The 27061-nt window shown below is 36.2% G+C and overlaps 5 protein-coding genes and 1 non-coding gene across 7 annotated transcripts; 2 read left to right on the top strand and 4 right to left on the bottom strand.

Moving 5' to 3' along the window:
• Positions 1-496: 496 nt before the first annotated feature.
• On the bottom strand, positions 497-1420 carry LOC106375448. Its single transcript, XM_048768090.1, has one exon. It carries the CDS (start codon positions 1418-1420, stop codon positions 497-499), a length of 924 nt encoding a protein of 307 aa, XP_048624047.1.
• A 1950-nt stretch (positions 1421-3370) lies between these two features.
• Positions 3371-3444, bottom strand: TRNAV-AAC. The gene has a single exon. It is a non-coding gene; the product is annotated as a tRNA-Val (tRNA).
• Positions 3445-3501: 57 nt separating this feature from the next.
• On the top strand, positions 3502-5025 carry LOC106418343 (THO complex subunit 4A). The gene is made up of 5 exons (XM_013859029.3): positions 3502-3794; positions 3926-4066; positions 4171-4239; positions 4316-4494; positions 4593-5025. The coding sequence occupies exons 1-5, from the start codon at positions 3633-3635 to the stop codon at positions 4747-4749; spliced, it is 708 nt and encodes a 235-aa protein (XP_013714483.2). The 5' UTR covers positions 3502-3632; the 3' UTR covers positions 4750-5025.
• A 151-nt stretch (positions 5026-5176) lies between these two features.
• On the bottom strand, positions 5177-8222 carry BNAC09G35300D. Its single transcript, XM_013859028.3, has 11 exons — positions 7920-8222; positions 7623-7707; positions 7338-7531; positions 7117-7199; positions 6847-6892; positions 6517-6573; positions 6382-6436; positions 6200-6300; positions 6047-6110; positions 5831-5964; positions 5177-5693 (listed from the first exon to the last, which is right to left on the bottom strand). Exons 1-11 carry the CDS (start codon positions 8004-8006, stop codon positions 5529-5531), a joined length of 1071 nt encoding a protein of 356 aa, XP_013714482.1. The 5' UTR covers positions 8007-8222; the 3' UTR covers positions 5177-5528.
• A 186-nt stretch (positions 8223-8408) lies between these two features.
• On the top strand, positions 8409-11065 carry BNAC09G35310D (protein GAMETOPHYTE DEFECTIVE 1). 2 transcript variants are annotated; one of them, XR_007328208.1, is made up of 6 exons: positions 8411-9150; positions 9225-9305; positions 9374-9549; positions 9636-10480; positions 10560-10735; positions 10824-11065. XR_007328208.1 is itself a non-coding variant. In XM_013857607.3 (5 exons), the coding sequence occupies exons 1-5, from the start codon at positions 8641-8643 to the stop codon at positions 10937-10939; spliced, it is 1983 nt and encodes a 660-aa protein (XP_013713061.2). In that variant the 5' UTR covers positions 8409-8640; the 3' UTR covers positions 10940-11065. The 2 variants fall into 2 exon arrangements, 1 of the variants encoding a protein (XP_013713061.2); XM_013857607.3 differs by having other exon boundaries at positions 8409-9150; positions 9636-10735.
• A 1189-nt stretch (positions 11066-12254) lies between these two features.
• Positions 12255-14609, bottom strand: LOC106417753 (two-component response regulator-like PRR37). The gene is made up of 3 exons (XM_013858510.3): positions 14153-14609; positions 13716-13874; positions 12255-12600 (listed from the first exon to the last, which is right to left on the bottom strand). Exons 1-3 carry the CDS (start codon positions 14543-14545, stop codon positions 12427-12429), a joined length of 726 nt encoding a protein of 241 aa, XP_013713964.1. The 5' UTR covers positions 14546-14609; the 3' UTR covers positions 12255-12426.
• Positions 14610-27061: the final 12452 nt, after the last annotated feature.

A 27061-nucleotide genomic window follows, 5' to 3' on the forward strand; every position in this document is an offset into this window, starting at 1 on the left:
AGAGGATAACATTCTTAACTCTTCCAATATATGTTTCCTCTCGGACTTAATGCAAAGAAATTCAATGCCATCTTTACTCATAGTCTCAATATGATATCCATTTCTTCGGATATCCTTAAAACTTAACAAGTTTCTATGAGACTCGGGGGAATACAATGCATCACTTATTTCAAATATTGTTCCCCCTGGCATTGAAAATTTCACTCTTCCAGAGCCCATAATAATCTTTGCATTACCAGATATTGTACTTACGTTTCCAGCGTAATCTTTTATTTTGAGACTAGAAATATTTCTTATCTTTAATTATCGTGTGCGTTGACGCACTATCTGCCAAACACAGATCTCCATCCATAGTCTCAAAGTTTGGCATTTTCTGAGTATAAAATATTCATAAAACATATATTATTAAACATCAAACATGACAAACATAACATATATCTTACAACAAAAGATATAGATACTATAATACAATTTATTTATATCACATCGATCTACATCACTCATCGATACTCTCTGGCTCAACCAGAAAGTCTGATACGTCGAGATGAGTATCATCGTTCAAACCATGAAAGGATGGCCCAGGTTCATCAGAGATGAAGTTTGTTTCACCTCTTCCTTTCTCTTTTCCCTTTTGGGATTCTCTATATAGATCGGCTAAATGTTTTGGCGTACGACAATTACGTACCCCATGACCTTTCATGCCGCATCTGTAGCAAACCTTTCCTGTTTGCCTTTTATCATCCTTGCCCTTTTCATTCCTTTCATTTTCGTGGAAGTTCTTGTTATCTCTTTCATCATAGGGACGAAATCTTCTTCCTCGTCCTCTTCCACGACCATGATAACGGTTTCCACCACGTCCACGACCTCGTCCTCTTCTATTATCATAACTGGATGATGCAACATTCGCTTCAGGGAATGGAGCAGATCCAGTGGGACGAGCTTGATGGTTTAAAGTCACGAGTTGATTATTCTGCTCCGCTACAAGGAGGACTTGCATCAACTCCGAGTAACGGGTATATCCATTCACCTTGTACTGTTGCTGCAGGATTACATTTTCAGGATGGAACGTGGAGAGAGTTTTCTCGATCATATCATAATCACTTATTTTCTCTCCACATAACATCATCCTCGAAGTAATTCCGAACATCGCAGAATTAAACTCACTAACACTTTTGTAATCCTGGAACCGGAGATGGATCCACTCGTGTTTAGCTTTCGGTAAGATCACATATTTCTGGTGATTGAACCTCTCTTTTAAAGATTTCCAGAGGTCACAAGGATCCTCTTTCGTAATATATTCATCCTTTAAACCATAATAGATGTGGTGTCGTAAAAATATCATGGCTTTAGCCTTTTTCTCATCCGACACCGTTTTCGAACTATCGATGGTTTCCAAAAGCCCGTTTCCTCTCAGGTGCATTTTTGCACCCACTGCCCAGGTCATATAATTATTTCCTTCAATATCCAGAGCATTAATTTCGAGCTTTGTCAAATTCGACATGATAACTGTATTCATAGTAAAATATATAAATATAGTAAAGACGAGAATTTAAATGCATAATTTAAATGCAAAAATTAAAAGCATAAATTTAAATTGCATAAATTTAAATTGCAGGAATTTAAATAGCATAAATAAAATCGGGAGGCTCAGCCTACTACATGATCCGAGGAGTCATAGACTACCATATTGATCATTTTTCAAAGTCCGAGGAGACATGGTCTACCATTTTGACTTTTACTTATTTCAAGGTCCGAGGATACTTAGTCTACCATTTTTGACCTTTTCTTTTTATTCACGGAGGCAAAGCCTACCACGTATTTCTCTGATCATGAAGGCATAGCCTACCATAACGATCAGTCGGGGAATGCAGCGCCTATCATCCCGAAAAATAAATGGAGAAGGTCCAGCCTCTCACTCCAAAATAATTATAAAATTTAAATAAATTAAGTATATTGAAATACATAAATTTAAATATTACTTCGGCGGGTTTAAGAACTTTCGGATTGATAAGCCTCAGTTGATCAGAGCCTCGTGCTGATAACGTGTTGTATAATAGTAACCGAGATAGAAGGTTTATAAGTATTATTATATAGTTTTATTTCTGAATAATAAAGAGAGAGAGTTGACGTGAGATGTGAGTGAGAGAGAGTTATAAGATTGACTTTTTCCTTTTCATATATCTGTTATAACAAAGGAGAGCACAAATGTATTTATAGGGAGAAGAGGTCGGTCTATTTAACCAACTACAAACTACAAGACAAAATAAGAAATAAACATTATCTCTTTAGATAGATAATCATATTTGATATTATCTTTTTAACAAAAAGATGTTTTTGTCAAAGTTAATTTGGAGTTTGAAGAAGTGAGAATCAATTTGGAGTTTGCAGCGAGTACAGCGAATGGTGTCTTGATTTTATTTGTTTGCATACACTTTTGATGGTGTCCGCTCTAGACTAAACCCGTTAATGTTTTGAGGCCCCTATGTAAATAGTCAGCCCATATAACTTGCACTAAACGGTGAATCGCTCATGCCAAGTCTCTCGACATCCCTCGTTCTTATCTCTCACTCCCTCACTCTCTACGGAGAACTTCGCAATGGAAGCCCGTGACCATGATGTAATCGTGATACCGCACGAGATTATGCAACAGATCGACGAGGAAAACCAGAGAAGCCTCGTCCTCAAGCTGCTCAACCCCAAGATCCAGAAATCGCGTCAGATCTTGAAGATGTTTTGTCAAGCTTGTGGGTAGTCTTAAACATCACAAAGCTCAATGTCCGTTTCCAAGAGCAAACTGATGTGTTTGGAAATCAAACTAACTTCGTCTGTGTTGGGAGTGAGAGTTGTGTCTATAAAGATCTCAGTAGCAGCGAGGAGGAAGCTTTTTTGGGAGTTTGTAGGAAGCCTAATGAATGTCTAAAGTTTCTTGCGTCTGTAGCAATGTAATTAGCTTAGTACCACTATCTAGTATCTGCAATAACATTCTGAATGTTCAAATAGTTGCTATGTCTATCTTTGAACGAGTATTTATGTGGAAACAGATCTACGAAGGCTATCGCTGCAATGAATCCGAGTGTTATTTATAATAAGTTTGATGGCCTGTAATCTTATATCATAAAATTAATGATGTCAAATTTGAAACTAGAGAACGCAGATCAAATGTACTTGTATTATACTCATACTAATAATATTGGACAAGATTACAAGAATGAATAATTGAATTTCTTGATGTAACGGAAAAAAAGTTTGTTTCAAGAGAGAAATCAAGAACTGTGTTGTTGAACAAAACAAAAAGAGAAATAAAGAAAGATTAGACAGGTAGAAAATAATGTTCAGTTGAAATTATAACAGAATCCTTGTTTATAAAATATGGCTTCGCCCGGGTTCGAACCGGAGACCTTCAGTGTGTTAGACTGACGTGATAACCAACTACACCACGAAACCTCAATGACTAGTTTAAACGTAAATAATGGATAGTCATATAACTAGTTTCTTCGTGTCGGCGCGAATTTTCCTCTTCTTATTCTTCTCCTCTCTTTTTTTTTTCTCTCTCTCTCTCTCTCTCTCTCTATTAATATCTCTCTCTCTTCCTCCGCCGTCCATAGAGAGAGAGAATCGGAAAAACTTTCAAGATGTCGACTGGATTAGATATGTCTCTCGACGACATGATCGCCAAGAACCGCAAGTCTCGCGGATCTGGTCCCGCCCGTGGATCTGGATCCGGATCCGGCCCAATCCGCCGCAACAACCCTAATCGGAAATCAAACCGATCTGCTCCATACCAATCGGCCAAGGTCCAAATACGTTCTCTTCTTCTTGTTCTTCTCAGATCTGCCCGGGAAAACAGATTCGTCTTTAAATAAAGCAAAATCGATTTTGGTGATGAATCTCTCAAAAGAACAAACGGATTGATTTGATTGTATAGGCGCCGGAGTCCACCTGGGAACACGACATGTACTCCGATGGCTCACAAGCTTTCCCTTCCCGTTCTTCCTCCGGAATCGAAACCGGGACGAAGCTCTACATATCCAATTTGGATTACGGCGTCATGAACGATGACATCAAGGTATTGTAACTCGTTCCTTTTGCAATTAGGGTTTTGTGGAACTCGTTCTTAGCATCTTGAATTGCATGTTTGTGGATTAGATCTCAAGTTAATAATGTATGCAGGAACTGTTTGCTGAAGTTGGGGAGCTTAAACGCTACACTGTTCACTTTGACAGGAGTGGAAGATCAAAGGTAGACTATCTTGGTTGACGATCCTTTATTTTTGAGTCGTGAAAGACTAAAGCTTGTTATATGCTTATGCTGTTAGGGAACTGCTGAAGTTGTATACTCTCGGCGTGGTGATGCAATCGCTGCTGTGAAGAAGTACAACGACGTTCAGCTCGATGGAAAGCCCATGAAGATTGAGATCGTGGGCAACAATCTTCAGTCTGCTTCTGCTCCGTCTGGTAGACACGGGAATGCAAACTTCAACGGTGCTTCAAGGCGGTGAGATTTATACACTGGTCATTATGTATTTTTATATGCAAAGGCTTCGTCGATCTTGTGAAGTGTATTGAAGGTGTGTTTATTGCTGGGTTTTGCAGAGGAGGACAAGGGAGAGGTGGTCCACAACGTCGTGGTGGTCAAGGAGGGCGTGGTCGTGGCAGGCGTTCTGGCAAGGGCCCAACAGAGAAGGTATCTGCTGAAGATCTTGATGCGGATCTTGATAAGTACCACGCAGGAGATATGGAGACAAACTGAGGAGCGTGGCTGGTATCTTCTCAAACCGCAACTGGGTGAATGGCTAGAAAACTTTGGCCAGAGGCTTTGCTACTTAGCCTCTTCATGGCCGTATGTTGTTGATTTGTTTTATTAGAACGACTCTTTAGATCGAAACTGTGTTTAGACTATGAGATTGTTGTTTTTATCTTAATACCCTCGAATACAAGGCATAGGAACGAAAACGAGTTTCTTCTTCATAGCATATGCAGACAAAAAGGCTTTCACAAGCTAGGTTATGACGATTATGTTGCTGTATTTTGCCTGCATCTTGTTCTAGCCATGCCGTTTTATTGATTGGGTCATGACACAAACAAAGTTTGTTCACATCAAACCTTTGAAACTGTCAAGTCGAGTCTTAAGTTCAACATCTTAAGTTTATATTTCTCACCTCGTCATTTGTGTCAAATTGGTACTTAACTTTGTATGACTTCATTTATGGCGAAACTTGTAATGGGTTCTCCCACACATCCAATACAAGTATACAACTAACCACAGAAAGAAGAATGTAAGACTACGTAAAAACGGGTTTCTGTCCTCTATAGCAGCAAAATAACAACTTAACAATGACAACAAAACACACGTCAAAAGCTATTCCATGGGGATCTTCCTCAAAACGGATTTTATGTTCTCCATAGAACGCAATACAGGTGAAGGTACAGTTCTCTGGTTCGCCTCTTATGACCAAAACCACATTATATACACAAGGATTGGATTCTTGCAGCAGGCTGGCTTCATCAATAAGTAAAAGCTATTTAGATTTAGCTCTGCCTTGGCTTCTCTCGCCGTGAAAAGATGAGCCTTATGATGGAATAGAGAACCGCTTTGATACAAGAAACCACAAAGTTCCAGCACGAGGATGGCCAGTACCACGGATATAGCAGCCTGAAAAATAGACTGATGAGGTGCCTCGGGTAACGCCCAACCTGCAAGGCAAAGAGAGAGTATCACAATGTTACAAGCCAACCCTATCCATATTTTGTGATCTAGAGTCTTAGATGATATGTTTCTCACGTTGAATCATGTAAGAATCACGTTGATTTTATTGCAGGGAAATACTTACCGGAAAGAGGGAATCCAAAGCATCCCACGCTGCATGACGGACAGCTCTTGTAGGGTACATTGGACCTCCGGGAGAGGTAAAACTGTACAAACACGCCTTCAACCTCGTGCTAGTTGTCATTCTCAGTTCCATACCTGCAGGCATAATCAATCATTGCTTTAGGTCTGGCTCCATGTTAGACGCAGCTCTTTCTTATCTAGAAGAGAGAAAAAGTACCTTGAAGAATCTTCATCTGAGAAAGATAGTGTAGCAGTACTGGCTCAACTTTCAATTTTTGCAGCTGCACCACAGCATATTAGATGAGTGATGTGTGTGATTCAACCCTGAGAGAATATTTTGCATGTAGTCACAAAGCCTTTGCTTCTTTACCTGATCAGTAAGTTCTATAACAAGGAAATCTCCAGCTCCTCCAACCAAAAAAGCATTTGGAAACTCCGGGAAGTTCCTCAAGAAGCTATCGAGTCTGTCCACTGTACGAACAATAGACAACTCTCAGGATACAAAAAGAAACTTGGTTCCAAAAATAACTTCTCAGACAACAGTTGTACTACCTGAATTGTAAAAGAAAATGAACCGCGAGAGCAAGAGATACAGTTCCCTCTGAGCCTGCAATTAGGGAATGGGAGAGTTACTCTCCAGGCTGAAAATCAGTTGAAACGCCGTGAAAACGGAGAGAAACCACTCACCTGAATGGGAATTTTTTTCAATCTGGTAGGCTCCAAAGCAACTTCCTCGAGAAGATACTAAGAGAACAAAGAGAGTGTTAGTTACAGTAACAAACTGGCATGGCGACTTGAGCGTGTGCTAGTGACAACCAGATCGACAAGTACATAGAAATATTGTTTGCCTAGAAGATCTATCAAAGGCATTGAATAGGTAACAACATACAGGATGCGAATGATCTCTAACATGTGTTTATATATCATAGTCATTTGGTTAATATATTAAAGTGTCCTATATATGAATATCCAACAAAAGAAGATGAAGCTATGGCATATGTGAGGAAAGGAAGGTACCCGAAAGAGAGTTTGGAAGCGTCTTGTATTTGTCTGGATGTCTATCCTGTAATTAACAGGAATAGATATTATCACATGTTACCCTCATAATACTTGGCAAGCCAATCCAATCCAATGTGGGAAAGGACTCAGAAAGACTATCACACCACTTAACAATTGAGAAATCACAACTAAAAATAAGCAAATGCAGCTATACTACAGATACATGATGAATCTAGAGAGATACACTGAAGATGGTAATCTTGCTTGGTCAAAGTTGAAAGAGTTTACCAAAATACATTTGTAGCTCCCTGCACCAGAGCAGAAGAATACCGCAGGAGTATTTCTTGATTCTCAAGCTCAACCTCAAACAGCTGAGAAGAATCACAGAAACATGTCAACACATTATTGACTCAGGTCATTCGAGTATAAAAAAAAAACGCAAGGATTAAAACCTTTGGGACTGGACATAACATTAGAGAGAATTGAAACTGTAAAGATTTGCAATATACCCATTTATGGAACAGAAGAGAGAAGATGTGTGAGGCAAAGGACTGGCTCCAGAGCTGAACCATCAAATCAAGTATGTCTTTCCCTCTCTCAGACACTTTGACATAATAATCAGCAAGCACGTCGAAGAAACATAACGGACCATCAGTATCTGCTTCATCAGAGATCACATCCTCCTCTTTGCTAAGTAGCACATCTACATCAAAAATCCCATCTCGAAAAGTTGAAGTGCAGACACTGAATAAAGGAAACTGATTACATGAAACAATTCAGACAAAAAGTGTTACCTTTGGCACGTTCGTCGACTTCGAGAGCTATATCAGCAAACAAGTCTTGTAACAAGTTGCGTGTTTGCGCTGGAGAGACAACAGCCTATGACCGACCCCAAAAAGATCAACACTTTAAATTAAATCAATTGAAACCAAATCAAGGCGTGAGAAACTGAAAACGATTATCCAATTGCATGAGATTTTATCTGGAATCGCAAAACCAGATTCAGATTCTTTAATGCATGTTTGTTACGAGAAGATCAATAAAAAACAGATCTTTTACGCAAAAAAGAAAATATATAAAGGCTATCTAACCCGAGTAAGCTTCTTCTTAATCTCTTGTGTAAGAGCTTCCAAATAAGCAGACCTCCGTGAAGAAGACGGCGACGAAACTTTCTCCATTCCCACCCTTGTTAATCGAATCGGTAGGAGAAATCCAGACTTTGGAGGAGATTGACGACAACGATTGCCTCTTCACAAAGAGTAAATAAAATCAAGAGAATCAAATTAAATCGGTGGGGTCTGCTTTTAAAAATCGTGGCGTGAAGCAGAACGCAAAAGAACAGTTTGCTTTTTTGGTTTTTCTTTTCTCACTGTGAACTCGATAGAGACGAGACTTGATCAATAATGGCACTTGTAAACGACGTCGTTTTAAGTGAGTTTCCAAGAGATGACGTGTCGCTCTTATAAGGACACGTGTAATCTCGTTACCCCTCCTGGTTAGTTATCTCTTTTTCTGAAAAAGAGGGAGAGTAATGTTTACGCGGTACTGATTAAGTGTATACACGTAGGATTTGACTTTACGTTTTGTCGTCCCGATCCGACTAGTACATTGTTCTTAATGGGCCATAGATAATGCATTGGGCTCAAAACTGTTCGTTTTATAATGACAAAATTAATTGCTTATTAACGATTTATCTATACGTCGTCGTTTCGCAAATCGTTGCACACACATCATCGTCCACAGTAGTCGGCGAAGCACTAAAAACCCCAATTGCTTAAACACTAACCGGAAACTCTCTCTCCGCCGTCACTCATGGCGTTCTTCGACCTAAGCATCCCCTACAGCTACCCATCCCCATCAGGCGGGAAAGAAATCATCGTCCCAAACAAACTCCGCGTAAAGCTCGCCACGAAAGCCATGGAGCTCGGCTACGTCGGGATCGCGCACAACCACTCGATCGAAGGCGCAATGTCGGAGAAAGACTCTTGCACGATCCCTCTTCTCACCCTCGGATCTCTCGTCAAAGCCGCTCCGCGACTAGCTTCCTCCGTCGCGTTCCACCGCGACCTACTCAACGCCCCTCGATCCACTCCGTTTCGGCAGTACACTCGCGTCACCGTGAAACTCGAGAGTAAGGCTCAGTGCCTGGGGCTGAACTCCGGGAACCCGGTTTTGAAGAGCTACGATATCGTTGCGGTTAGGCCGATGAATCAGTACGCGTTCGATCAGGCTTGTGCGAAAGCTGAGGTTGATGTTATCTCGATTGATTTCTCGAATTTGCAGTTTCGGTTGATGCATCCGTTGGTTAAAGCTGCTGTTAAGGTTTGTGATTGGACTCTAGACATTGATTCCTCTATTTAATTGTCTTCAGCTTGATGAAACTTTCTTATTTGCAGCGTGGGGTTTACTTTGAGATCAAGTACTCTCATCTCTTGAGCGATGCTGAGAAGAGGAGACAAGTTATATCCAATGCTAAGGTGAGAAACTCTTTGATGATTTTTTTCTGGTTATATGCTTATATGTTCTTGTGATATGGCATTACTAGTTACTAGTGGATTGGACTAAGGGGAAGAATCTGATTATATCGAGTGGTGCTCCTTCAGAAAATAAAGGTCCTCCTTCAGTCACGGAACTTAGAGGTCCTAACGATGTTATTAATCTCATGTCATTGCTTGGACTCTCTAGTGAGAGAGCCAGAGCTGCCATTTCAGTGAACTGTAGGTAAAGGTGTTCAACTCTTCTAGCGAATGAGCTTTAGAATTTTATTGTCGTTTTGAGGATGATTTTTTTGAATTTTGACTCTTCAGGAATATGATAGCCAAGATTTTAAAGAAGAAGCGGTTTCACAAAGAAGCTGTCAAGGTTGAGTTGCTTTCTTCTAGTGAAACCTTTAGCCTTGAACAGCCTCTGTCTGGAGATTGTATGAAATGGGATCCTCTTTCGAGCGGCGAAGGTGACATGCTTTTGGAAGATCTCGCAAAGGCTTTTGAAGCTACCACACGTCCTGTGGCGCACAAAGCGTTTGATTTCACCTCTGATCGTAATGGCTTGCCGTCACGTGGTTTCCGGATCGGTAATATTCTAGGAACTGAACCTTTGACTCAGCCACTTGCAGCTAAGATTATTGACGCACGAGTTCTCTGTAAGAATCAAGTTTCTGAAGTGTGTATGGCAGATTCAGTTTCATGTGATGATAATCTCGGGGAAAACGAAACCATTAGCCAAATTGACATGCTGGTTTCTGAAGATGACCACATAGTGGAACCTACAACGAATGTCCCACTGTCTAGCCAGGGACAGGGAGTTTTGGTGCAAGATGAAGCAGCTGCATCATTTTCATTGATAAGATGTACAGAGTCAGATGCAGCTTCTGATGTTAACATGCAGACTGAGTTGGATTCTGAAGATAAATCAATGTCGCCATCAAAAAGTGATCACGGGATCCAACAAAGTCATGTTGAAAACTTAAACATGGAAACTATTGGTGTTGATGATGAAGTCCCAGTGGACGGAGTCAACAAAGAAGGAGCTGGGTTTTGTCATGCTAATATTGAGCAACCTACATCCACTGGTGTTGATGAGATGAAAATCGATGAAGCAAATCACGACGAGTACATGGAGGTGACAGTGGAAGACCAGAAGCATGAAACAGGTGACAATAATATTATTCTTCCTACCTTATCCTCTTCTGAGACTACCGATTTGCTAAGAGAATCGAGTAACTCTCTCAGTCCAGAGGCGGTTGGACAAGACCTTGACCAAGTATCAAGGTTAGAGTCCAGTGAGGCAGAGCTTGGGGAAGAGCCATCTGTTCAATACGAGATAACAATGGAAGACAAGAAGGACACGGAAACTAATCAACAAGCCCGTGTCAAGTCCTCTGAAAGAAACAATTCCAGAAACTCAGGTATGGATCTAAGTTTTCATCATTTGAAACCTTAACCTAACACACTCGCAAGTTTAGGACTAAGCTTAAGTGTTATCTAAAAATGCAGGTAAGGTACGAGCTAAGAGGAGTTGGGTTAGATTAACGCAACTACAACCTTTGAAGCCTTTTCTACTTCAACGTTTCAAACGAATTAGTAAAAGAAGAAAACATAGAAGAGCTTGATGATCCTTAACTTAAACGCTAGAGAAGTTTTGTTCATTGATTTAAACCCACGCAAGTCTTGTTGTATTATTGTTGTACTGATCTTTAAAGATAAGAGAAAAATTATAAAGTTTAGAGTTGGTTTCATCGTGAACTCGGGAAAGACACTTTTAATTAAAATTAAAAAGAAGAAAGAAAAAAGTGAAAAACATGTTAAAGAGTGGAGAGTCGGTACATCTACCGCCGGCCGACAAAAGTCGGGGACATGGTCGCCGAAGGGCCTACATCTCCCTCAATAGCCTTTGTTAAAGAAGAAAGACTTCTCTCCAAAACTACTTTGTTTAAACTAAAACATCCCAAGTTGTAGTTCAACTAAAAAAAATACGAATACTCTCTCTTATAAATAAGACAATCGATGTTAGGTTGATTACTTTAGTTTATATGAGTGGAACCTTCTTTGGTTTTTTAAGGATTTATAAGGGTATTAATGTATGCTTCCTTTTGGAGATTGCTAGTACTTGGTAGCAGTAGCACGATGAGTAATCAACGTGAGAGTAATGAAATCATCAAAGTAACATGACCATGTTCATTACATGATTTTTCGATGCTTAAAGTCATCATCTTTGTACTTTCTGATTATTTTTGTAAATCAAGTTGGTAAAAGAAAATTTGGACCATTAAGGAACATAAAAAACTATGCATAAACTATTTACGGGCCCATAAGTGTTAATGATATGGAATGAAGACTGCATTTTAGTAGGGAACAAATTGGAGTTCTATTACTATTTAGCTATTTTTTTATAGTCTATAACTCATATATTATTAAATTTAAAATATAAAATATTATAGGAATATATATTAATATATATCAATAAATTGTAAACTGGTTTTGCTATTCTGCAAAATAAATTTGGAAATGTCCTTAATTTGGTGTATACAAATCGGACAAAATGCTAGTTCAACTTTTTATGCCAAAAAGGTTTATATTATGTATGTTTTAATACAAGTGATGTCTTAAAAAATTTACATTCGTTACTAGATTAAACTTATCGTAATTTAATGCACTGCTATTTTCAAGTATTAATCTACAATCTTGCAGCCGATGTTTAATTTGCTTTAAATATATTGTTTTGAAGAAATATTATATATATATTGTTGAAGATATATATTAATGATTTTTGCTAGATGTATATCACTTTGTTTTCACTTAATCTTTTTTTTTTGAAACACTATCTTGTTTTCCTTATTATATCGACTAATTTCTCTCAATTGTAGAAATTAGGAGTTAGGATCGAACTCATCCATACCATGCAAAGGGGTAACCACTCGTAAACAATTTGGCCAGTGAAGATCGATTTTCTTAGCAAAGATCTCCGAACAAATATACAAAATATGTTATTCTTATTTACAATGGTACTAAAAACCTATATGAGTTTAGCAACATGGTGCAAGCTAATTAAGTGCCATATAAACATATATAGGAAAAACATAAACATAACTAGAAGAAATTAATTAAGAAAGTGATTAGTAGAGAAAGATTCAAGAAAAGATGCCCAGGTATCAACATCTCCAACCACGGTTTCAACTACATCAACTTGCTCTTGTTGTGACATCTCATCATTCCTTGCAAATCTTCCTCTTATTCTTGGCCGACTGTCCGCTAATGTCTTCCTGCATTCATACTACTTACAAATAGTTTTATTAAATCCGTCTCAAATCGATGTGATAGTTAGATAACTATAGGTCCCTTATTTGTAATAAATGGTTGTTTTTTCTAAAAGGTTTCGATGCACATAACATGCAAGTGATATTACATATTGTTCAAACTGTTTCAAAAGAAAAATAATATATTGTCCAAACAATTATAACTCGAACAGAAAACATTACGGTTTGCATATGTTAATGTGACATATAAAACTTTGAATTAGGAATGAACTTCGAACATGAACTCATATATAATTTTTCTGTTTTTTTTTTGCTAAGAAGATATAATTTTTCTGTTCCTGGATGAAGTAACCCGAAATATGTTTTTGGTACTTGGGGACCTTCTCGTGATAAAAATAGTTAATGGAGGTTGTCCAAGCAAATAATGGAAAATAAAACTTGTGGCAACCTTTGGAGCTTCATGTGTCTATCTCAAAAGATTCCTTAAGACCAAATTTGATGTGACATAACATTAATTCTCATTCACATACTCATATATGTCAAATGTAATTCTATTTATGCTTGAAGATAAGATTAAAATAAATAATCCAAATGTTGCTTTTTAAGTGATAGGAGTGATTGATATGATATATTAAGCCATTTTTTTTTATCTTTGTAGTCAACGAACCATTTAGTTTTGTATTAAACTGAATTAGTGTCTAAGAAAATTATCTAGATCTAATAAATTTGATTTATAAAACAGGTTTCTGCCACTCGCCGAATGGCTTGTAATTGAAATTTATAGAATTCATTATTATTACTTGATTAATAGAGAAAGCTATAAGAAAATATATGCTTGATTAGCAAATGAAAGACTTAGCATCAATTAGTGTCCAAGGTGCATGTCACTGTTTTATACAAACGACATGTCATGTCTTTAAAAGCTTTCATATATGTGTCACAGATATAAATTGAAGGTAAATTTGCTCGTTAAATAATTATATGCTACATCAATTTTTCTTCCTATAAGCGAAAATAATATAATTGAAATTTATGCTAGAAGAACACACAATTATATATAAACACACACACACAATTATATATATATATATATATATATATATATATATAATTTGTAAAATAGATAAATTACCTTAATCCTCTTGTTGAAATTCCTAAGATTGCGCTTGCTACGATATTTTTCGATCTTTTCTTTCTTCTCCTCAGGACTATACTTATACGCTTTGGTCATTCCTTCGATTATTGCATTGCTCTCACTCCACACCACGCTGCTCTCTCTTCTGCTACTCCTCTACATACATGCGAAAACGTACATTTGTTTTTATACTATACCAAAGTTCATTGAACATTTCGACCAAAAAATGTTCATTGAACACTACTTTAAGAGATATTGCGGTTGAAACCGATAGGAATCTAAGCTCCAAGTGTTATTTTTGTGTTTGTGTTTCGTTTTTATAATATTCTAAGCATCTTAACAAAAAACGTAAACATAGAAAAGAAAAACAAATATGTTTGAAAGATCAATACATGTCATGAAAGTGTGTGTACATTATATATAGAATTACTTACCGGTGGATCTCCGGCGCTAAGGGCCCGTCTCACTGGCCCATCATGATCGTTAACGAAATCGTGGACCGTCGTCGGTAAATTACCACTAAAGCCATTATGGCTATTAACACTCCTCTGCGTTATAAAACTATCTCCGCCGCTCCCCATCGAGCTCGGTGAGTCGCAGCTGCTGCTTCCGCCGCCACTGTTAGTGCCAGAACCAAAGTAACCAAACCCTGAAACTGCCTCGGCCGCAAATAGTGAGTGGTGGCTCATCATAAGAGACGGCGGAGGCAGGAACAGATGATGATGATCAATATCATGCGGCAGAGGAGGTGCCACTATGTCCTCGGAGTATAGGAAACATGGACAGGTATCGCCGGAGACTATGGAGGGGCTTACGTGTCCACACATGACGTGTTTTTTATTTTGTTTGTGTTTATGTATCTGTGTTTATGAGAGTGAGTGAAAGTTGGAGTGGTTTCGTTACTATTTAAACTGAGGAAAGAGAGACAGACGTTGATGGTGACGTCATTAGTCGTCATCGTCCGTCAACTGACTTAACCGTTGACTTCTTTTGACTGACAACAATCAGGAGTCTTTGTTTATGAAAGAATTGCCTTTCATTTTCACGTCGCTTCTCTATCTCCCATCCGTCATTATGTCATTTAGCTTACTTGAAGTAGAGTTTCAAAAAAAAAAAAAAAAGAGTTTCAAAAAAAAAAAAGCTTACTTGAAGTAAACTAGACAGTGTTAGGATTTTTAAAAAGTTTTATAGTTATGAATAGTACTGTAAATATATAACATATTTTTTTGAAACGATTTCTTAATGTTTGTGAAATCTCCAAAACATTTTTTTTTTGAAACAAATAAAATATTAAATAGGTTTGGATGGTTCCAATCAGTATTTAAACAACAGAGGTTGTTTAACAAGGTAACTAGTGCTCGATTTCCAATACTTTTTAATACAGTATTTAAGATGTTAATACATATCGCATCAATGATCATATGGAGGGTTGAATATCAGTCATCCTCCTAAAATGATTAGACCGTAGTAAACATGTGATAATTGGATTGACGATCATCATAAAATATTCTTAAATATGATTTGTTTTGTTATGTTTTTTTTTTTAACTTTGTTCAGTACTTGTTAAATTCTGAAAACTAGATTTAAATGATAATATTATTAAGTTTAAAATAATTACTCTCTCCATTTCATTTTAACTGTCATTTTAGATTTGTATACCAAGATTAAAAAATATTTAATTTTGTATATTTTCTAAATAATACATTATTATCTATACATTTAATCATATTCAACAATAGAAAAAAGTGAATTGGAGAATATAAAAATTCATATATCATATAAAGTTAATAAATTTTGTATTGAAATTTTAAAACAAATTTATTTTGTAACGAAAAATTTACTTTACAAGTACATTTAATAAAAAACAAAGGGAGAATACATTTATAAATAAGATAAAATCATCTATAAAATAATAAAATACGGAAATTAAATCTCTTGCTTATTTATTAAAATAGCTATATTGCTTTGATTAATAATCCACCGATAATCTATCGATATATATGCACACACACAAAAAATTACGAATTTGAATATTCATTATATGAGGAAAATGATCATTCTACTAAGTTTTCTAATCTGCAGACTTTGTACTTTTAAATATTCTCACATGTAAAATTAAATGTAACATGAAAATTGTTTTAACGTTTGGGAAACACCTGTTTAAGAATTTAATTCTAAACAATGATTTAACGTCAAATATGATGTCTGATATTACATTTTTTACCAAGAGTCAGCTTTGTTTTTCCGAGGACATAATACAAATTCTTACATGTTTTGTTCTGAATTTGGATAAAATTGTCAAAAGGACATTGTTGTAAACACTAATTAGTAGTAGTTAAAAAAAGTAGGAATCCCAAACTAATTCCTACTCCCTCCTTGATATTCTTAAGATTTTTTTTTTCAAATTAGATAACGTTTTCAAATTCTAATGTAAAATTTATTAATTTATGTTATTTTACTACTTTTATTATGAAATATATAATTTCCTCTGTTTATGAAAATATCATTTTAACATTTTTAATTGTTGCATAAAATGTCATTTTAAAATTTTAATATAACTTTAAGTTTGATATTAATTAAAATGCATTGATCTTATAAATAATTTTATTTATCTCAAATATTATTGATTGAATATTTGTAATTAATAAAAACGTAAATGTATTTAACTATTTTTAATAATGCGTGAAAAGTGTCTAATTGATATCTTTGCTAAACAAAGGAAATGAGTTATTAGTTAATTTGAAGTTAGATAAATACTTAATAATGGTTTTGTATAGAAAATATAAAAAATAAATGTTTTATTAATCTGTGTACATAAGTTTAAAATATCATTTAATAAAAAAATCGAGAGAGTATAACTTAAAATAAGTTCTTACCATTTAAGATATTAAGTTAGATAACAATAAATAATATCTCGTGCAACATTCTTGACGGCAAACGGACAATGTACAGATAAATAAAGCAAAATGTAGGAGAGACAAAAAGATGGTTAAAGGCATTATTTCACGCAAATCCATGTGAGCAGCATACAAATCTACTTTATCACCTAATTAATCATGTACTTAATGAACACTAATTAAGCTCAAAATTTAGATGTGCTTTGGTCGTGTTCACATTATCAGAGTGTTAATCTTTTATTCTAGTTTGGTATCATGTTTCGAGCTTCTATTGTTTGGTTAAGATTAAACATGATCTCTTTGGGGTTTGAGAATTTTTTTAAAACTTTTTTGCATTTCTAAGTTCTCAGAATGGCTGAGAAGCGATTGCATAAACATGTAGCCAAACATTCCTTCTTTGCGATGACATTTACAATTTGGCAAAAAAAAAAGTAGCAAAATATCTCAAACAATTATTACCTAACCTAAGATATATTATCTAATAATATTGTTTATAGATATTTGTTACTTTACGATTGATCCATTCCGGTATGGCATTCGAATAGTAGGATTACTGCATATATACCAATATATAGTAGGAACACGTTAAGTCGGTAACTATACCGGCCTACATATCATCATTATATATTATTTCTAGTTTTTTTTTTCCGAACACATTATCTCTCGTTTGAGATCAAAATAACTTCTGTCAAGCCACTCTATCCACAATTAGAATACATAATTTCCCCGCTCTCCGTATTTGTTTCGTTTAAAAATTTATCCACATAGAGATGATATTTATTCGCTTTATCCAATCACTACAAGAAACATGCCCATAACAACAAAGATTTACGACGAAAATATTTCGTCGTAAATTTACATGGTGTTTACAACGCAGTTACGAAGAGACCAACTTTCGTCGTAAACGCCATGTAAATTTACGACGAAATATGTTCGTCGTAAAATCCATGTAAGTTTACGACGAAAGTACGTGGAATGAGAAATACGTCGTAATCGTTACATCGACATTACAACGAAACATGTTACCGTTGTATTTAGGTGAAAACGTGTATTCATTGTGCTTTAACTTACCTAATTTCGTCGTAAAGTCGTTGTAAATATTATGTTAAAACTATGTAAAATCCATGTAAAACATTCCTTGTAAAATCGTTGTTATATTTCAACTACCTAACTCGAAAATTTCTCTATATATATGTCATTTCCCACAACTCTCTTCCTCACAACACACAAACGGAAAAAAAATCCAAAAAAATCAGAAAAAAAGATTTCAAAAAAAAATCTAAGAAAAATGGCCGGTGGCGGTAGTATTTACGAGTTACGGAGTTGGATGTATTTGCACAAAGATTCCGACGGGAGGGTGACGAACGCATTTCTTAGCGGACTAGTGAAATTCATGCACCAGGCGGGCTGTACACCGATCACGCAGGAAAGCGGTAAGATGTTCTGCCCCTGTCGGAAATGCAAGAATTCAAAATTTGTACGTAGTGAAAATGTATGGAAGCATTTAGTAAACATATGATTTACACCACAATACTACATTTGGTATCAACATGGAGAGGGTTATGGGGGAAATGAAGCTAATAGTAGTAATAATAATTTTGAGGATGCTCATCATAGTGAAGAACCGAATCATTTGCATAATGAATATAATTATCATCAAGATCAGGAGCAGATGGTAGATCATGATAGGGTTCAAGATATGATTAGTGATGCATTTTTAGAAACAACTACAACAATAGCTGATGGAACTGCTGCGTCGATGAGGTGGCATGCGGAACATGTCCAGAGAGATGGTGAGGTTGCACATCCATCAGATGCAAGAGCGTGGAAATATTTCAACAAGGTACACGCAGATTTTGCTACAAATATTCGGAATGTCTATCTTGCGTTATGCACCGATGGATTTAGTCCATTTGGAATGTCTGGTAGACAATATTATTTGTGGCCAGTCATTCTTACGCCGTACAATTTACCGACGGATATGTGCATGGAACAAGAATTTCTATTTTTGACCATATTAATCCCTGGGCCGAAGCATCCAAAACGGTCTCTTGATGTTTTTCTTCAACCGTTGATAGAAGAGCTAAAGAAATTGTGGTCATAAGGGGTGAGGACGTACGATTGTTCCTTGAAAAACAATTTTACGATGCGAGCAGTTCTGCTGTGGACGATAAGTGATTTCCCTGCCTATGGGATGTTGTCTGGCTGGACAACACATGGAAGATTATCTTGTCCATATTGTCTTGGATCGACGGATGCTTTTCAACTGAAGAATGGTAGAAAGAGTTGTTGGTTTGATTGTCATCGTCGCTTTCTTCCACTTGCTCATCCGTACAGAAGAAATAAGACATTGTTTCGGCACAAAAAATTTATCAGAGACGGTCCTCCTCCATATCTCACCGGCCAGCAGATCGAAGCAGATATTGATTATTACGGAGCTCAGGAAACAATTAAGGTTGGAGGAAATTGGCATGTTCCTGGAAATATGCCTGATGGGTATGGTGTCTCTCATAATTAGCATAAGAAGAGTATATTTTGGGAGCTACCCTATTGGAAGGATCTTCTCTTACGCCACAATCTGGATGTCATGCATATTGAGAATAACTTTTTTGAGAACATCATGAATACATTACTTAACGTCCCTGGGAAGACAAAAGATAACAAAAAGTCAAGGATGGACTTACCTGATATTTGCTCAAGAAGTGAGTTACATATCAAGAGCAATGGAAACGTTCCTGTTCCCATCTTCCGGTTGTCATCAGAAGCCAAAACAACCTTGTTTGACTGAGTTGCATCAGAAGTATGGTTATGTTTCAAATCTGTCAAGATGTGTTGAACGAGGTCAAAAGTTCTCCGAAATTAAGAGTCATGATTGTCATGTGTTTATAAAACGACTACTTCCATTTACTTTTGCCGAGCTCCTTCCAGCAAATGTCCATGAAGCACTTGCAGGTAAATATAATTTTATAATATATATACATATGTTATGAAATGTTATTAATTTGATTACTTTTGCAATATACAGCCATCAGCGCATTTTTCAGAGATCTTAGCACACGTACGTTCAAGGAAGAAGTCATCGAACAACTTCATCATAACATTCCGATCATATTGTGCAACCTGGAGAAGATATTTCCTCCTTCATTTTTTGACGTCATGGAGCATCTAGTTGTTCACCTACCGTATGAAGCATTGCTTCGTGGACCTGTTCACAACGGATGGATGTATCCGTATGAGCGACATGTGAAACATTTGAAGGGGAAAGCAAGAAATCTTGCAAAGGTGGAAGGTTCAATAGTTGCGGGTAGTTTGACAGCCGAAACATCTAACTTCACATCATACTACTTTGCTCCAACTGTTCGTACGAGAAAAAAAGTTCCTAGAAGATATGATGATGGTGGAGTACCGACATCATATCTAATTGATGGTGTTCCTGACATTTTCTACGAAATTGCGCGTTTTGGTGGTAAAACGAAAGAAGTATGGTGGTCATGTGAAGAGGATAAACATAGTGCCCACACTTATATTCTGTTCCACTGCGAGGATGCAGTTACCCGTTACTTTGAAAGGTAAATATTTTGTGAATGTTAATTATATGAATTGAAGTTAATTATGTATGACTTGATTATTTGTTTAATTTGCAGCATGTTTGTATCTCAAGTTGAAGAAGCAATACCAGGAATATCTGCAACTGATGTGGACACACCTAAAGATAAGCACTTTGTCAAGTGGTTAAAATCACAGGTACGTAATATATCTCATACATTGATTAATTAAGTAAGTGTTTTGATACTTCAATATTAATTAAGAATATCTGCTTTTTGCAGGTTGATTATGATGATCCTTATTATCCCGTATGGTTTCACGAATTGGTTCAAGGTCCAGTTGCAAAGGTCACCACATCACCTATGTATTTCACACGAGGATTTACCTTTCACACATACGAGTATGGGAGACATCGGGCAACGAGTAACTATGGAATATGTGTGAAAGGTGAAACAGACTTTTACGGGATCTTGCAGGAGATTATTGAAGTGGAATTTCTAGGGTTATTGAAGCTAAAATGCGTCCTCTTCAAATGTGAATGGTTCGATCCTGTTGTGAACCGAGGGATTCAGTATAACAAATTTGGTGTTGTGGATGTCAATTTTGGGAGAAGATACAACAAATTTGAGCCTTTCATTTTAGCTTCATAAGCCGAGCAAGTTAGCTTCCTTCCTTATCCTCGGCTTCGAACTTCCGGGATAAACTGGTTAGCTGCTATCAAAATTATACCTCGTGGACGCATTGTCGCTGGAGAAGAACCGCCCTTGCAAGAAGAAGACGCTATCAATGAAGTTGAAGTACCATAACAACCAACTGATGAAATCCTTTTGATCGACCCGCAAAACTTTCAATATGAAGATATTCCCGAAGATGCGACAGAAGAAGCACGTGAAGACGAGTTCGAGAGAAGCGACGATGATGATTGTAATGATAGTGATGAGAACAAAAACGATTTAGAGTGATGTAATATTGATGAGAACGAAAACGATTTAGAGTGATGTAATATATGTAACAAAAGTTGTATTTCTCTATTGTAACGTATGTTTAAAGAAATATTGTTTTTTTACCATCTTAATGTATGTGTAACAAATGTTGTTTTATATAATATGTATTTCTTTAGTTTTTAAAAAATTATTTGGAGTTTTAGGGTTTTAGAGTTTAAGTTGGAGAAAGAGCAAGAAGTAGTAGAGAAGAAGATATGATGTTAGATGATATGTGACTTTGGGGTTTAGGGATTTCATTCTCGGTGTTTAGGGTTAAGCGTTGTAAAATCATCGTAAATGGTTATCTATTCCACGTAATTTCGTCGTAAATGGAAAAACGAGGGCCTGGTAACTTCGTCGTAAATGGAAAAACGCGGGCCTGGTCACTTTGTCGTAATATTACGTCGCGTTTACGATGAAACCTTTTCTATATATTGAGACGCCGAGGACGAGACTGCTTCGTTCATTCCTCCCAAACTCCTCTCCTGTCCCTCTAAGGTACACTCTCTTTCCTCTTTTTTTTTTTAAGTTAGTTTAGGTGATTAATTAGTTAGGTAATTAGTTTAGGTGATTAGTTAGGTAATTAGTTTAGGTGATTAGTTTGATGACGGAATACTATAGTTTAGGTTATTAGTTAGGTAACGAAATAATTTTTAATTATGTCGTCATAATTGATTAAATTTATTTAATTTTTTTTAGATGGCTCCCCGAAGGAAACCATCAGCACCTACTTATGCCCAGTTGTTTGGCGATGGTTCCGGTACATCTTCTTCCGGTCCATCGTCTTCCGATGCAGTTACTCTCAGACTTCTCAGAGAGTTTTTTTGAGTCCTCCTCTTCCACCGCAGATGCCTCCACCTCCTCCTCCAGCGGCTGCACCTCAGCCCATCCCAGAAGGTGCAGTTCATCCGGATTTGCGTGTGCCTTCATATGCTCCATTCGCGAGATAAACAGTGGAGGATTTGCTTGTCCAGCCTGGACGGGAGGGTTTGGATGTTGTAGACCCCGATAGACCCCGAGGAACTTATTGGTAAGTTATTAATTTTTATTACATTAAAATTTAAATTATTTTTATTTTCTAACGGTTAAATTTTTTTTTCCAGGTTTGGGGCTAACAACCGTGTTAGCCGGAGCGTTTCGGCGACGATTAAGGGTTACTACGACGGAGCATATCCGAACTGGAGCAAGACACCAAATCACGTTAAGATCACGTGGTTTAAATGTTTTGCGGTAAGATTTTTAAATTGAATTAAATTTTCACTTTTAAATATATATATATATATATATATTTAATATTTATTATTAATTGTAATTTTTTTCAAAATTTTTCTGTTTCAGCAAAAGTGACATTGGTCTTTGGAACCACCGAGAGGGTGAAGGCGGAATTCGTTGCAAAGGCAAAGATCCGCCTCTGCAACACAGTCTCCGATTGGAAGGACAAGTGGGAGATCTACTGGTGTGAGGGAAAGCCCACTGAGCTCACGACGGATGTGTGGGATGGCCTCATCGCCTATTGGGAGCACCCCTCTTCGATCAAAAAGGCCTATTCGTGCTCGGCTTCTCGAAGGACGAAGGATAAAGATGGTCATTTGCCCATGCTTCAGAGAACCGGACAAAAACCTCATGCATGAGTCCGTCTAGAAGCTGTAAGTTTTGTTTTAAATATATATTTTAAAATATTCAATTAATATAATTTTTAATATTTAATTTAATTTTGTTTTTGTAGTTCGAGAAGACGGGAGTCTTACCATCTCTGTCTGACCTATTCAAGATGACTCACGCCACATCCGACGGAGTTTTTGTTGATCCTGCATCTGAGAAACTCTTCCAAGCAGTGGCTGGTCGGATTGAAGAACGGGAGACGCAACTAACCCATGAGTCTCCCGATGGATTACCAGTCACATTGTCCACCGAAGAGGCCGACAGAATCTTCGAAGAGGTACAACTTAAAATTTTTGTTTATATTATTTTAAATATTTTAACATAATTAACTATATTAATATATGTTTTGATTTTATAGGTGGCTCCTAAAAAGAAGGGACGGATAGTCGGTATATGCTCTGTTAACGAAGTTGCAAGGGCAACTTCGTCATACATTTCGAGACGGGATGAAGAGACTGCTCAGATGAAGGCTCGAATGGATAGCCAGCAGGTTCGTGTAGACTCTCTTGAGGATTTGCTAGACGTGATGGCTGTGGGAAACCCGATTATGCAGAGAATGTTGAGTGAGAGACGAGCCGCTCTTGGGTTGCCAGTACGAGATCCCCAAGAGTCCGATCCAACCCGTCAACAGCCGAGCAACCCCACCAACTACTTCGAGGATGTGTAGTTTTTTTTTATATTTCTGTTTGTATTATGAATTTAAATATTATTGTATGACTTTTAAATGCATTTTAAAAATATGTTTTTCAATTTCATATTTCGTTTTAAAATTTAAATTATTTTAAATTCTGAATATTAAATATAAATTAAAATTTATTATATACTAATTAATAATAATATAATAAGAATCGATATAAACTCCTCGTAAACATTACATGGGGTTTACATCGAATGTTTACTAGTGATTAACATCGAAAGATTTACGAGGGTTTTACATCGAAATGTTTACGAGTGATTTACAACGAAAGTATTTACGTGTGCTTTACATCGAAATCATTACGTGGGCTTTATGACGAAATTTTACGTGTCGTTTATGACGAATTCTTTCCCTGCGCTTTACGAGGAATATATTTCGTCGTAAACGTAATGAGTCGTTTACGACGAAACCTCCGTTACGACGGACGTTTAACAACGAAACGTCTTTCGACGTTAATTCGTTGTAACACCCCGTTTACGACGAATTTACAACGAATACTGCCTTAGTAAAAAATATGTTTTCTAGTAGTGAATGCCCATCGGCCATCGCGGTTGAACCAATCCAAAATTAAACCAAAATATATGTTAAACAAGTTTGCAGTTCTATAGTGAATCACTTTATATGAAAACGTTAAAAATTAGATAAATTATTATAAAAGAAAAATTAGTGCAGTATTCCTTACTTTTCAAAATGTAAAACTGAGCTTTCTGTCATCATAAAACTAAAATAAATATTTACTTCTTATATTTATGTATACTTTGATTTATGATTTTTGTAATCCAAAATGAGTATTTTTCACATAAATATTTTTCACAAATAATTTTTCAGTATATAGTCGTTCTATGAAAATGCATTTTCCCAGAATTAAGGGAAATCATTGTTCCTCTCCATGTCCTCTATATTTATGAAATGGGTACGTTAATAAATGTATCTGGAGATTGTCCCTTCGAATTCACTATATATTAATTTTTAGTCAATACATAGTTTTATTTTATAGCGGGGGTGAAAGGTCCAATTAGGGGTGAGCACTTTACCCGATATCCGAAGCCGCACCCAAACCCGACCCGAAAAATCCGAACCGAAATCCGAACCGAAGTAGCAAAATATCCGAACGGATATTGAAGTATGAGATATTGGATATCCGAACTTGAACGGGTAATATCCGAACCCGAATGGATATCCGAAGATAACCGAACATATGTATAATTAACCTTATATTTCTAGTTTACATCTCTCATTTTATATAAAATATTTATATCGATACTACACATACTTTAAGTCCATATGATATACATATATACAATTACGGAGAATATGATTTATCTATTCTATTAAAATAGCAGTGTGACCCATTGATAAAAGTATGGTCCAACTATTATTTCTTTTATCTTTATCATTATTTAGGATATTATTTATTATGTTTTATGCCATTAAACCTATATTTAAATTACCAATTGAAAAGACCTAAAAAGATGTAAAACAAAAAATATACCCGTCCTTTTTAAGGGCGGGTCAGAATCTAGTTACTCAATTAAAATGTGTGTCAAACTTTTTATTTCAAGAATTAACAAAAAGTTACATCCAAAATTTAAAAACAATAACCAAATTAATGTTTTTTTAGTTTCAAAACGTTATGTCCAAATCTATTAACCATTCAATCTATTAAAAAATAAAAAAAATAGTTAAGTGAAAGCAATATTTTTAAATACAAGAAATTTGAGAAATAAAAATTTTAATTTTTTTTTTTCAAAATCTAAATATCCGAACCCGATCTGAAATAACCGAATCCGAACTAAAAATACCCGAACCCGATATGAAATACATAAATATCCGAACGGGTTCTATACCTCTATACCGAAATACTCGAAAATTCAAAATACCCGACCGAACCCGAACGGGCCCGAACGCCCATCCCTAGGTTCAACTAAAGCATTCTTTTCATTTAATCGGCTCTGTAGGTCCATAAGAATCATCTAACTAAAGATGCTTCATTTTATTTTTTCCTAAAAATGCTTCATACAGTATTTGATTATACATATGTAAAATCTGGCTAAATATCCTCGTATAGATGTATTTGCGTATTATCAGTAGTATCCATTTTGCATAAAATGCTGGAAGCCAAATGCTATATATTTGGTAAAATCTAAGTCAACTTTTACGAAACCCCATACTAATTCACATATTTAACCCTTTTTTTTAACAACCACATATCACATATGTAACCTAATCTCATCATGTTGCATATATCTACCATTTATTACATTTCTAAGGCCATATTTATCGGGGTATTTAAAGAGGTCTTTAAAGGGAATTTAAAGGGTTTGAGTCCCACGAAAACATAAGAGTCGGTTACAAAAGTAATGAACGAAGGATCAATCTTGTTAGTTTCTTGAACTGTTTGCGTGCTCCACTGACACGTGGCGACCCGCGATTGGTTTCTTATTTTAATTTCTTTAAATTTTTTTAATTAGACAAAACAATTTTTTTTTTTAAGGAACCCCAGCGATAATCATGCCCTGGCAAACGTTTCAGACATTTCGAAACATAAAATGAAAGTCAATGAGAAGGTGCCCCACTTAAAGAGGAGACATACATAATAATTCGCAATCGTTACGAGGACATTGGATCTCGATTCCTACAGTGGATATATGTACTATGGGACTACTTAGAAACATATTTTGTGTATCCTATAAGGGCAAAATTGTCACAAGTTGATGGGAAAGGTCATGCAGAAACAAAATCTATAGATCAATCGATGACAATGAAGACTTTTTCCATGTGGTGGTAAGCTTTGTTGCATATTGTACCAAAACCATACGTTTCATGCTGTCGTTGGTTCATAACTAGTTTCAAGTAACGATCCAATATGAAGTGTTAATTTATTTTGTTTTTTTATTTGTATCTTTATGCACCTTTATTGTTAAACCAGAAAATTTTGTGTGGAAGTCTGTAATCCTCATAGTCACTAAACCATTAAGAGCATCCACAATGGTGATACCAATTGTGGGTTCAAACACGAATGATTTTTTTTTCCACCTAAACGGAACACAAAAGTATCCAAAGCCCAACCATCTCACGCCACGTGTACACGAAGGACTCAATCCTTCGATCCTTTATTAACGGATTGATCCGTACAGATCCGTCTAAAAACAAGCCCATTTCACAATATTAATATTCAAATATCCTAAGGACTTGGGCTACGGACTCATGACGGACTCCCGTTGCAGCCGCTCTAAGCGTCACCTAATTCTGTGAATTCTAAGCTTTGTCTTGTATGTGTTTTTCAGTTGAGCTAACGACACTTAGTATCTATATGCAACTTTTACTATACGTTTCATAATAGATAGATAAATAGTGTATAGTATAAAACTTGTTCATAGTAATTACTAGGAATTATTAGTTGCCTTGTACGTATCAAAGAGACAAATATATTTCCATGTCCTCTTCTTTTGGTTTACTGAGTTTATTTTTGGTCCAATCTAGTATCTGTCTGGTGGTTCTAACCACATGCAAGTCCACAGAAATTCTGATTTCGAATCTATAGTCCTGCATTACTTG

This window comes from Brassica napus, chromosome C9 (assembly GCF_020379485.1).
Source record: "Brassica napus cultivar Da-Ae chromosome C9, Da-Ae, whole genome shotgun sequence".
NCBI classification, from domain to species: domain Eukaryota; kingdom Viridiplantae; phylum Streptophyta; class Magnoliopsida; order Brassicales; family Brassicaceae; genus Brassica; species Brassica napus.

Coding starts and splice junctions, on each gene's coding strand:
- BNAC09G35310D (XM_013857607.3), top strand. CDS start 8,641: ATGGCGTTCTTCGACCTAAGCATCCCCTACAGCTACCCATCCCCATCA. Junction 9,306..9,373: donor AAGTTATATCCAATGCTAAG/GTGAGAAACTCT, acceptor TGGCATTACTAG/TTACTAGTGGATTGGACTAA. Junction 9,550..9,635: donor GCCATTTCAGTGAACTGTAG/GTAAAGGTGTTC, acceptor TTGACTCTTCAG/GAATATGATAGCCAAGATTT.
- LOC106418343 (XM_013859029.3), top strand. CDS start 3,633: ATGTCGACTGGATTAGATATGTCTCTCGACGACATGATCGCCAAGAAC. Junction 4,067..4,170: donor TCATGAACGATGACATCAAG/GTATTGTAACTC, acceptor TAATGTATGCAG/GAACTGTTTGCTGAAGTTGG. Junction 4,240..4,315: donor ACAGGAGTGGAAGATCAAAG/GTAGACTATCTT, acceptor TTATGCTGTTAG/GGAACTGCTGAAGTTGTATA.
- LOC106417753 (XM_013858510.3), bottom strand. CDS start 14,545: ATGTGTGGACACGTAAGCCCCTCCATAGTCTCCGGCGATACCTGTCCA. Junction 13,875..14,152: donor TTAGCGCCGGAGATCCACCG/GTAAGTAATTCT, acceptor GCATGTATGTAG/AGGAGTAGCAGAAGAGAGAG. Junction 12,601..13,715: donor ATTTCAACAAGAGGATTAAG/GTAATTTATCTA, acceptor ATTTGTAAGTAG/TATGAATGCAGGAAGACATT.
- BNAC09G35300D (XM_013859028.3), bottom strand. CDS start 8,006: ATGGAGAAAGTTTCGTCGCCGTCTTCTTCACGGAGGTCTGCTTATTTG. Junction 7,708..7,919: donor TTAAGAAGAAGCTTACTCGG/GTTAGATAGCCT, acceptor GGTCGGTCATAG/GCTGTTGTCTCTCCAGCGCA. Junction 6,893..7,116: donor GGAGCTACAAATGTATTTTG/GTAAACTCTTTC, acceptor TGTTAATTACAG/GATAGACATCCAGACAAATA.
- LOC106375448 (XM_048768090.1), bottom strand. CDS start 1,420: ATGCACCTGAGAGGAAACGGGCTTTTGGAAACCATCGATAGTTCGAAA.